At 35.4% G+C, this 12,361-nt stretch overlaps 1 protein-coding gene across 2 annotated transcripts in view; it reads right to left on the bottom strand.

Annotated features, from left to right (window-relative positions):
- LOC111513159 (fatty acyl-CoA reductase wat) overlaps positions 1–12,361 on the bottom strand; it is a 93,605-nt gene that overhangs the window by 16,540 nt on the left and 64,704 nt on the right. For both annotated transcript variants that reach the window (XM_023169324.2, XM_074183567.1), the window contains exons 4-6: positions 9,135–9,280; positions 8,972–9,081; positions 1,218–1,410 (exon numbers count right to left, since the gene is read on the bottom strand). In XM_023169324.2, the coding sequence (XP_023025092.2) occupies positions 1,218–1,410; positions 8,972–9,081; positions 9,135–9,280 (449 nt within the window). The remainder of the gene's footprint in view (positions 1–1,217; positions 1,411–8,971; positions 9,082–9,134; positions 9,281–12,361) is intronic.

The raw sequence follows: 12,361 nt of genomic DNA, 5'->3' as shown, positions 1-12,361 counted from the left end.
ACATCCGCATCATCTCCGCATCATCTGTTTAGTGTTGATGTATTTGTTACTGAAAAATTTAAATTATTCATAATTATTCATTAAGTAATAATTTATAAACCTTAAATGAGCTGATTTCGATCAGGACAACCAGTTGATTTCAAATAATATTTAATCTGCGCTCGCGCTGCCCTCTATCTCAAAAACGATCCAACGTATGAAAAATGTTTCAAACAAAAGTTGTAGTGAATTCAATTCTCTACAATATTAATAATCAATACAATTAGCATGAATCCCATTGGAAACGAGATATTGGCTAAAAACGTGCAAAAAGTCGTTTTTTTTTGATACCCAATTTTTGAAGTTGCGGCCGTCGAATCATATGTGAATTTTGAGAATATTTCCATGATGGCGAAATACAAAGTTCATATAAATTTACAGCTGGGTATGTCAATTTTCCGAAATATAGGCCTAAATCGACCTAAAATGACTGGACAAATATCTAACACCGACTTTTTCATAAATAGGTGGGTTGTTATTTGCCCAGAACTACGATGAAGAAATTACAGTTTCAGTTCAATTCCTATGTACCTATCCTACAAATCGTCATTCATTTGGCCAAGAAAGAGTATCAACTCGACTTGTTTATATGTTACTTTGGCATATTGTAAGTTTGAAAATAAAAGTATTTTTTGAAATGTACATTTGATGAACTCAAATATAGCACATATTTTGTTTCATTTTTTCCTGAATCTGAACTAAAATTTATATTGTTCATCTACTGAACCCATTTGATAGAAAAACCAAATAATTTTCGATTTATCCATGATTATAAATGTTTTTCATACGAAAACATACGAAATGGTGAATTTTCTCCAAAAATATTTCAATTCAATTTGAAAAAGGTATCTGAATAGTTATCGATACTAAATTAAAAAAAAGTTTTCACTAGTTTTCATATTTTAAAACAATTTTGCAATATTTTTGTTGATATCGTAATCTTGTATCTCATGAACTCTGTAGAACTTCCCATAAGGGCAACGACTGAACAGATAACAATATGAAATGCAAGTTGAAACTGCAGCCATTCTATCAAAGAACCTAATGCTTTTTATCTATCAGAACGCTAAAATTTATATGAAACGGTTGATTCGGAATATTGTGTCGTCCTTCCATGATATGCGTTTTGGTCTTTTCCAAATGAAAAATCTGCTTGGACACATGAGTTTCCTACTCACTTGAGGGTGGCAACTTCCCAAGCTGTGGCTAAACTGCAGTTAACTACATAGTCTGCAGGAACCATATCAGCATAGTTATTTGCATCTCCTCTCAATACTCTCAAAAGTCCAATCGCCACACCAAGCAATACACCAGTAGCACCATATACGTTATCAATCCAACCACTTATCGGTTCTTTGTATGTTGCTGTTACTGAAATATGAAAAAAAAATACAATTTACTATTCTGCTTTAATAATTTCTAAGATTTTTTGATAGTCACCACACATTTCACAACTTGTATGTCCAACAGACATAAAAATGAAAAACAATGTGATTCTAAAAATTTACTTTAATTTTCTGTGGTAGTCTTTTCATTCGACTGATTTCTAATACGAATCACTAAACGAATAATGGAATTGGCATATTCGCGATATCATATATCGGAGCTTTTCCCATTATCTGTATATCAATACCATAAACTATCAACTGAAAATTTAGACAATTTTGTATATAGTTGCTTAGATCTGTTTGAAAAAATATGTTTTTTCGTTAATCAGCTGATAGAAAAAAAACGCTGGTAGTAGTTAGAATATATCCAAGGCATCAAATCTTGTCATTGACTTACCGTCAGGTTTATGTAGGTTATTGTCTTTTATCGGGTAAATCTTTATATGCAACTTTTTGAAGTGAAACTTTTTCACGCGGGAGTAAGCTGGTGAATGCGTAATGAGAGCTTTACGAAAAGGGTGATTGGGCGAGGCAAACGAAAGTTGAGAGGGAGATATAGTATAAGTTAGTGAAGATAAAAAGGGGAGAATTACGTATATTGCCATAGGGACAAGAGAGAGAGAGAGGGAGAGAGGTGCGAGAACATATTTACGTTCGAGTAGCCTCTGAAATATTAGAACAATTAGAACGAGATAAATTAGAACTACAAATGAATAATATCCGAAATGAGCCTACAACAGGACATGGAACAACAATCTAGATATCTTTATAATTTTCATTCGAGAACATAATATGTATCTTATTTCTCATACTATAAGTCTCTTCTTACTCTTACAATCAACCACAGTAATCACTGATGTATCCCATAATGAAAATTATGGAAAATCTATTCAAAAATGGTAATTTATCAATTAAAAACCCAATATAAATTTTGAAACTTGTTGAAAATCAATGTATGCCTATGCATATTATTAACATACAGTGCATTTCTTTAATGTCTCCCCCTTTTCAAGTGATTTATAAATCACTTGAAAAAGCTACTGTGCTAGAGAAACATGTTGTGATATATATCTCAAATAAAGTTTGTGGAGATCAAATCGTGAAGTGTAGTTTTTGAAATTACTATGGATCTCCATCAAGTAACGGCCGAATCAATCAGAAAACTTTATTTTGAAGTGAAATTGACAGATGGAACTTTCAAGATGGCGACTGGGCGCCATCTGGGAAAAAAACTTAAATGGAAACGGGGATATTGTGACAGATCATTTTCAAGCTCCTGAAGAATACTCCACAACCCTAAAATATGAAGTCAATATCTTTACCTACTACGAAATGGCGGGACATTTAATAATTTCCTGACAAACACATTAATATCGATATTTCTAGAAATATTCCTTTTTATCTGCCATATGGCAATTCCAACATCCCGTTAAGATTTGTTAAAATATTTTTTTATGAAATCGACAAAAACTGACAGTACGACAATGAACATCATTGTTCAGTTAGAATATTCTCAATTAGTTTTGGGTTTTACTAGTAGAAAGGTACCACGTCAACAATCTCTAAAATGATGAATTCTCGTCCATTGGAAGAAAACATTGAAGTGATTTTCATTTACGGTGCGATGCGTAACTCTCACGAGACCGAAATGATTTTCAATGAACGTTTTCCGAATCGTCCTATCTGTGGAAAATATTTGAGGGAACTTGTATCCAAATTCACAACTACCTACCTAGTGTACATAACAAAAAGCCCCCAGGTCATCCGTCCATTCGGGAAGAACAGCAAATGCAAATAATTGGTGAGATGGAAGTAAATCATGAACAGTCTACTTTTCCGTCGCGAATGTTTGTGAGGTGTCTCTTTCTACTGTGTGGAGACTTTTGAAGAGGAATAGGTATCATCCATGAAAATTTAAAATGGTACACCAATTAACTGAAGATGACCCTGATAGAAGGACAGAGTTCTGCGAAATCATGACGGAAACCATTGCAAGGCATTCTATCTACCTCCACAATATTTGTTCTAGTGACGAATGTACATTTTTTCCAAACGGCAATTCAGTTCACAGACAAAACTGCCGTTACTGGAGTGACACCAACATTCACGTTTTCTGGGAAACACATACCCAATATCCAGAAAAAAATTACCGTTAGGACAGGAATACTGGGAAATCATATTGAAGGACGTCTATTTATTGCTCTAAATTTAACAGGGGAACTGTTACTTGCACTACAAGTACTAAGCTTAATATTCTCTATCCATACGAAGACAGTCCGATAACTAAACGTGAGATACATGATACCCTAAAATTAATGAAAAATAAAAAGTCATCAGGCGTTGATGATCTATCTATGAGTACTATTAAGAGCATAATAGATGCTATAATCGTCCCACTCACTTATCTTTTCAATCAATCATTCATCCAAGGATATTTTCCTGATGAATTCAAAAAAGCTCTAATTACACCGTTGTTTAAAAAAGGTAGTAGAGACGAAATAGATAATTACAGACAAATTTCCCTGCTTTGTGAACTTTCCAAACTATATGAGAAATTAGTGGCTAGCAGAATTAAGAGCTATCTGGAAAGTAATACCCTGCTATCAAACTGCCAACACGGTTTTAGGAAAAATCATTCTATTGAAACAGCTAGCTATTGTTTTCTCAGTCATATTTATGAAAAACTTGATAAAAATGATTTTATTATCAGTGTGTTTTTTGACCTGTCAAAAGCTTTTGACACGGTATTAACTAATTTTGTGTTGACCAAATTAAGTGTGCTTGGTTTGCCTAATAACATAGTACTATGGTTTAAGTCTTACTTGAGTGGTCGTAGCATAATTGTAAAGCAAATAAATTCAATGTCTAATGAACGCGAGGTTAGATTGGGGGTTCCCCAAGGCTCTGTTCTTGGTCCCCTATTGTTTTTAATTTTTGTCAATGATCTGTCGGAATATATGAGTGATTGCTATTTAACTATGTTCGCTGACGACACCACCATTACAGTCGCTGGACCTACTACAGATGATTTGCTAACTAAAGTTAGACTGATTATAGACCAGTTCGCAAGCTGGTGTGATCGTAATCGTCTAGTTCTGAATACCTCAAAGTCGGTATAGATGAGATTTTATAATAGAAGTAGGGGTATCATAAGTGAATTAGCTCAGTGCGATAATATCAATATCAATGCAGCAAACGAAGTTAAATTTTTAGGAACAATTTTGCATGAAACATTAAGTTGGGATCAACACATCGATAGTGTCTGTAAAAAACTAAATAAAGCATATTTTGCGATCAAGCAAATGAAAAACTGTGTTGACCAACAAGGTCTATTGGCAATCTATTTCGCTATGGCTTATTCCCATATTTCACTCAATATAATGTCTTGGGGTTCTGGTAGAGATTTTAATAGGATATTTGTAGCACAAAAACGTATTGTAAGATTGATTTTCAATATGGAATATAGAGATAGCTGTAAACCGATATTTGTCAGAATGCAACTATTATCGGCACCATCAATTTATCTGTTCAAATGTGTTAATTTTGCGAGAAAAAATCTGTCCACTTTTGCAACCAATGCATCATCCCACAATCATAACACGCGGCATGGTAGCTCATTGAGAATACCAGCCCACACCACATCTAAATTTAAAAACTCTCCCCAGTATAGTGCTATTACGTTTTATAATAAACTACCCAACTTTTTAAAAAACTCCAAATCAGACTATATTTTTTATAAAAGTACTAAGGAATTTTTTATTGAAAAATGTTTTTATAGTGTACAAGAGTATCTGGATGGCAACTTCAGCTGAGTTTTATTTTATTTCGTTTAGTATACTAACAAACTCTCATTGAGATTTTAAACTTTATATCTTACTTACTTGCTATATTTTAAATGTATATGTTTAGTATAAATAGTACCTACCTGTGACATACCATATGTACATATTGTACCTCAGTGGCTAAATAAATTATTATTATTATTATTATATGCTGGAAACTACTGTTGACCCTCTCACCACTGAAATCGTCGAAGCGAATCCTAATGAATTCGATATGGATATTGTATTCCAACAAGATGGGGCACCACGACATTGCTCCAGATAAGTAAAAAACTATTTGGATACTACTTTTTCCGGTCGTTGGATTGGCCGTCGAGGTCCTACAGAATGGCCAGCTCCCTCGCCAGATTTGACACCTTGTGGCTTTTTTCATGGGGCTATTTAAAGCAAGAAGTGTACGGGACTGAACCTGCTTCAATATTGGATATAGGGCAGAGAATATTGAATATTTGTAGAGATATTAACGTTACTATTTTCAAGCTTATTACCTCATATTATGTCGTTAAATGACCATGTATTCAGGCGCCATTTCGTAGTAGTTGAAGATATTTATATTCTAGGGTGGTGAAGAATTTATCAGGAGCTTCAAGAAGATGTGTCACAAGACCCCCTTTCCATTTAATTTTTCAAGATAAATCTTTCAAGATGGCGACTGGGCGCCAGTCAATTTCACTTCAAAAATAAAATATTCATGCATTAATTTCACTATCACAAATTTCAATTTTTAAGTTGACCCGTTCAAAAAATAAAAGGCGGTTCGAGAGGTGTAACTGACGTTAGGTTCTTCTTGTGGTGTTTTTAAATGGTTTCGCTTGCGTAAGTTGTATGGATTTGTTACCTGTTTGTTACCTGGTTGTTTTTAATTATTGTTTTCCAAATCCTTGGGATGTTTAGTGAGTCATGCCTTTTGTTGATGAGGCCTTGCTTTTCGATTTCGATAGCTTCCCTGATTTGTCGTATTCTTGGGTTTTGCACCTGTGCTATCTGTTTTGTGGACTCAAAATTAATCTTGTGTCCTGTTTGTAGATGGTGTTGAAAGAGGGCAGAGGAGGTTTGTTTTGTTCTTGTAGGTAGCGGTTGGTGGTACAAGCAGCATCACACCACCACCCTACCCAGCTACAATCTGTAGCCAACACGTTAATATCCCGCAGTTTCCGCCTAACAGAACCAACAAACAGGGCAACAGAATTGGGGGAGACAACAAAGGCTCTGCGACAAAATGGCTACGGACCAAAGATCATTCAAAAGGCCATCGACAGACAAAGAAGAACCAAAAAAACATACCCGAGATCGAGAGAAGATTCTCCACACGACAGACAATCTGTGACACTACCTTATATCAAAGGTGTGACCGACAAAATCGGGAGAATACTAAGACGTAAAAACATTCGGACAACCTACAAACCGCACAAAACGATATCCAGTTGGCTGCCCAGACCGAAAGAGAGAATTTCCCTAGAAAACCAAGGAGTATATAGCATCACATGCGAGGACTGTGGACAACAATATATCGGTCAGACCAACAGACGTATATCTGCCAGAACCCAGGAGCACAAAAACTCGATAAGAACAAAACAAACCTCCTCTGCCCTGTTTCAACACCATCTACAAACAGGTCACAAGATTAATTTTGAGTCCACAAAACAGATAGCACAGGTGCAAAACCCAAGAATTTGACAAATCAGGGAAGCTATCGAAATCGAAAAGCAAGGCCTCATCAACAAAAGGGGTGACTCACTAAACATCCCAAGGATTTGGAAAACAATAATTAAAAACAACCACCAAAGACAACCACAAATTGATAATGAACCATCGCAGGTAGGAGAACCGCCAGAAGCCATTAACAACCCTCAGGTAGAAAAACAGGTAGGAGAACTACCAGAAGCCATCAACAATCGTCAGGTAGGAAAACAGGTAACAAATCCATACAACTTACGCAAGCGAAACCATATAAAAACACCACAAGAAGAACCTAACATCAGTTACACCTCTCGAAGCGAAGCAGTAACTCGTCTTGATAATGCCATCTGAGATGATGGCGAAACGTCGACTATCGAATAGTACACAACGGATGAACACCCGGAAGAACAACACATCATATCATATATCATATAAATATCATAAGATGATATTTTTTTAAATAGAATAAACTATATTTCATCATGCATTTCGAATCGTAAAAACAATCTCAACAACAAAGATCATATCATCCTGAAGTTGAAAATGGGCTACTTATGTTGAAATATTCATTTCTTTCATTAATACAAAAGAGTTAATTGTTTTGGCAAATAAAACAATTTAAGTACAGTATTTTCCGTATACTTTAAGTATATGGAAAATACTGGAGCGTTATAATAATGCGGTTGAACAAAATGTGTTTCATTCGATATGAAATTATTATTGGTAATCAAGTTACCTTGAAACTTTTTTGAAATACTATTCGTCAAAAATTCCAAATAAAATTATGACAATGTCATAAATTATTGTAACTGTCAACTAATGTTCGAATATTTTTCTAAACGCCGTTTTCTCATCAAGAAAAATCTGATATGTTAGAATCCTACTAGGTTTGCCAGAAAAATAGCGTAAGAGTACTTCAACACTACGGCAATTCGTTCCCATATCGTGAATAACCTAATCGGCGTTTTTTGTCGTACTTCATCGTCGATTCAGGAACAATGAAAAAGTTTTTGAGACGAAGAGAACTAAAAAACGTTTTGTAGTATCTGAAGATACAGAAATTATTGTATTAACCTACTTTGAGGTGAATCCAAATAATTTCATCAGAGATTTATCTAGAGAAATAGCTGTTCCACCGTCGGTTATTCAACGAATTCTGAAGAAATATAAGGTTTCTCCTTATAAGTTAGAACCAGTGCAAACACTAGAACCTGGTGACCCTGAGAGACGATTGGAGTTTAGTCGGTGGTTTATGAATAAATGCAGACAAAATTCAAACTTGTATAGAAGTATTAGGGAGCGATGAGGCTGATTTTTCAAATTGTGGGATGTATGATATAAATAACTTCCATTATTGGAGTAGACATAATCCATTTCTAGTCCACCCCCACAATCCGCAAAGACGAGTTAGTATTAATCTTTGGTTGGTCTATCTAGAGGCAGAATTATCGGTCCATTTTTGTATCATCATGGTTCTTTGAACAGACCCCGTTACATTAATTTATTAACAAGAATGTTGGAAGAATTTTTCTATAATCTTGATCTGGAGGCTCGTCAGATGATCTATTTTCAGCAGGATGAAGCTCCAGTACATAAATATATTTATATATATATATATATATATATATATATATATATATATATATATATATATATATATATATATTCCAGGTAAGCTTCCCAAATTGTCGGTTGATTGGTCAAAACACTGACATAACAACTTGGCAAGTTTTTTAAATGAATATGAAGACTTATTGTCGGTGAAGCAAATTATTGGTCTTCAAACTCTAGCATTTTAACTTTCGAATGGAAATAGCCCTTTGGAATTTAATCATTCTAACGAAAAATTCTAGTCATCAGTGCACTTATTTTTTCTGTATTTTAGTGAAATTGCCACTAGGATGATTTGTTGATATTTAGTAATACATTCTACACAGGTTTGCCGTAATATAGTTTTGTCTACAGCAAGTTAAATAATCAAATTTCAAGATTTAGGGAAAATTCTATATCATAAATACCAACCTATTGATGGTCTGAACAAAACTACAGGCAAATTGTTTCCTTCACTCCTCAATAGTTCCTCTGCTGTGGATTTGGTGAAAGCATATGTGTTTGGATACTCTCCTAATAGTCTACAAAAAGAAATATATTGCTTGGATAGCATTGAGATTATCAAAATACTCACCCTGGTGTTATTGAATTTAGTTGATTATCATCTAAGCATTCTACCAAACGTATAAGTTTATCACCAGTAATAGGAGGCGTGTAAAATGTTTCATCTATATGATTATTGATACAATTCGAAAATGCTGTTGACACGTGTACGAATGCCTGCAAAAAAGTATATTGGATATCAAAAACTTGTCCTCTGCGTTATTAGATATACTCAAAAAATACCAGTGTCAGAAATGAATTCGTTTCTTCAAAAATATCCGAGCAAAGTACGAAATCAAAAAGAAATGAAAATGAGTAACGAGGTTTAACTGATCAGGTGAATGGAATTCGATTATATTCTGAAAGAACTTTCGAAATATTGCATCAACTCATCGATATGGATTATTTTGTAGTTTGAATTCTGCTCTTGAAATACCATACCAACACTATCGACTCAATTTCATTCATTTAATCATGGACGAAGAAGATAAAGCAACAACCAACTGAACTTTATTCATTAATGGAGTTACACAAAGAGAAGTACCCTTCAAGACCAGTACTTTCTTTTGTTACAATACCATCAGTTAAAATAACAGAAAAGTTGATTACGATCAGTCATAACCACAGTTATTTTCATTCGGAAAATGCGAAATTCACTTCATCCGATATGAAGCATCTGTTTCAAGTATTCCTTCAAATGAAACCAATAATTATGTAGGAAGTGTATTGTAAATATTTTTTTTTACATTTGTTGAACTTGTTTGGTATTGAATACATATTATTTGAAGTAATCGAAACTTTGAGCAGACTAAATACAAACTTCATTCGAGTTGCGTCAGAGCATTTTATTGTCCTGTGACTTGTTAGGTTTTTGTGGTGACAGAAACGTTTTTATGTATTGAATTTTTCCATTCCAATCATCTGTATGAACATTTGGTTGCAGCGGTGAAATGTTTTGATTTTGTTTCGAATATTCGATTGAATATAATTTGTATTTTCAATAGAACATTTGAAGTACCGATACTCAAGTTTTGTGCTTTCTGAAGCTGTCAGTGACCACTAATTGCTGATTTTGAGCAGTCGACGTAAACCATCTAGATTTGGTGCAACATTCACACCAAGGAATCTCGAGGAATTACTCAGCAGAAGATATGAAATATATTCGGAAGGCACCACGATGACTGGAAAGCCTTCGAGCCCTTTTGGTACTGACATCTAGACCCAAACATATTTTTCTCAGCACAGCAGATCAACCTATTTCACAATTTAATGTTGTCACTCATGCACGTTGGAAATAATTATGAAATTGGCCATCTGCTCTCATAATCGAAATGATATTTCAAACTGATATCTTCATGAATTTTCATGATTTTTGGTGTCGCATTTGATAACGTACGAACACGAGGAGAAATAAATGGATTTTTAAATGTTGAAAAATGAAAATTATGAGCCTCAGTATAAAAATATAGAATCACAGTTGAGTTGACGAAAAAATGTGCCATATGTTATCAACTTGTGGATTCGATAGGCCTGAACCTGGCACAAAGCCTCATAATTGAATACGAAACAATGTATTTTATATTATATTTTTCAACTCCCATATCTGGCACTTTGAAGTTTTCATCATGCGGAACATGAGACGAAGTCATTCTAAATTTAATGTTGAAATTTATAACTATGATATGAAATTCACCTACTGTGAAATATGAAGTGCTCACAGTTTATTAATGGTGAATACTCAATCCTCGCATACGAAGATAAACGAGGCTTCCCAAGGCGGTCAATTACAAAGCTTCAGCTTTGACCGCCGTTTTCTATTATTGCCATAGATGACGTATTCGTGAAGGGAGATGTCATCGTCCTCAGTTACTTAGATTTCTCCTTTAAGGATCATTGAGTTCAGAAAACCCACTCCATACTATTCACAGAGAGAAAAATATTTCACAACATTACCAACCTATACTACATATACCCCTGCGACTCCCTATACTACAACACCATCAGTAATATAACCAGAACAGCACATCCACTCATTCCTTCTCGTTTGCAGGAGCTCCGGCAAAAATATCCTAAGAGAATCAGCAGCAGCACCAATTTCTCTGCGATAGAGATAGTGGCCGCCCCCAGGAGATCGGAGCCATACCTCTGGAATACACTGAAGAGAAAGCTCCTGTTCCTTTCAGCAGACTACTACTCGGAGCGGAGGAACTACTGGAGCAATTCTTCGACGTCCTGGAGGAATACCCTTCAGGTGTTAGATAGCGGACGGTTCGGAGGGCCTGTCAACACACCATCACAACACCAACCTAGCCCAGACGAACCAGCCGAATATGCCGAACCATGAATAAGAATTACTTATAGTAACTAACCCGTCCCTGAAGATAATAAACTCCTTCAACAGGGATGCACACCACCGCTAGTTTCGTGTGCGTCACCTATAGGTTAAGTTATGTGCTATCAAGGAGAGTCGTTTTTGGCAATTTGCTACCAATTTAGACGTTACTCGGTAGGAGCCAAAGTTTTCAACGCCGCTTGACTGTCTGAGAATATTTTTATTAACTTATGTATGAGATTGGATTCTTCCAAACTCTCCGCACACAATTCAATAGCGTAAATTTCCGCTTGAAATACAGTCGCATAGGTTCCTAGGCAGATAGCAGGGTCTGCCACTAAAACACCTGCACCAGAACCGAAAGGTGTTTTTGATCCATCTATGAACCAACAACTATCTGCTATTAATATTTCCTTCTCTACAGTTGAAGGGATAAAGTCAGAGGTCATTTCCAGAATGCTGTGACTTCCAGTGTCAACCAACAGTCTGTTGCACTCTGCATTAAATTGATTTGTGCAATTGGCAATGTGCACAAGTCTGTTTGCAGTCCATTTAGCCTCTTTCTTCAGAAAAACGTGGAGAGGAAGTAGATCTAGAAGGATCTCCATGGCCGCAGACGGTGTGGTACTGATGGCACCACTGATGGCCGGACAAGCCTGTCTCTTGTGAGCCAGAAAGCTTCGCCTTCGGCCATCAGGCAAATGCGTAAGTGATCATTGGTCTGACAATCATCACATAAATTCAATGGATTTGTTTGGGGCCTAAACCTCAAGTTTTACCATAAATCCTTCGACATGTCCATAGGGACAGTCTGGCTTTGTGTAAAACTTTTTCTAAGTGAGTGTTCCAGGTGAGTTTTTTATCAAGGACAATGTCAAGATATTTCACCTCCGTTCTAAATGGAATGACCTCACCATTAAGGGAAA

The sequence above is a fragment of the Leptinotarsa decemlineata genome, unplaced genomic scaffold (genome assembly GCF_025532065.1).
Source record: "Leptinotarsa decemlineata unplaced genomic scaffold, Ldec_3_MD MMD2_tig00026340_RagTag_RagTag, whole genome shotgun sequence".
Taxonomy (NCBI): domain Eukaryota; kingdom Metazoa; phylum Arthropoda; class Insecta; order Coleoptera; family Chrysomelidae; genus Leptinotarsa; species Leptinotarsa decemlineata.
This window is presented reverse-complemented; position numbering and strand designations above follow the sequence as displayed.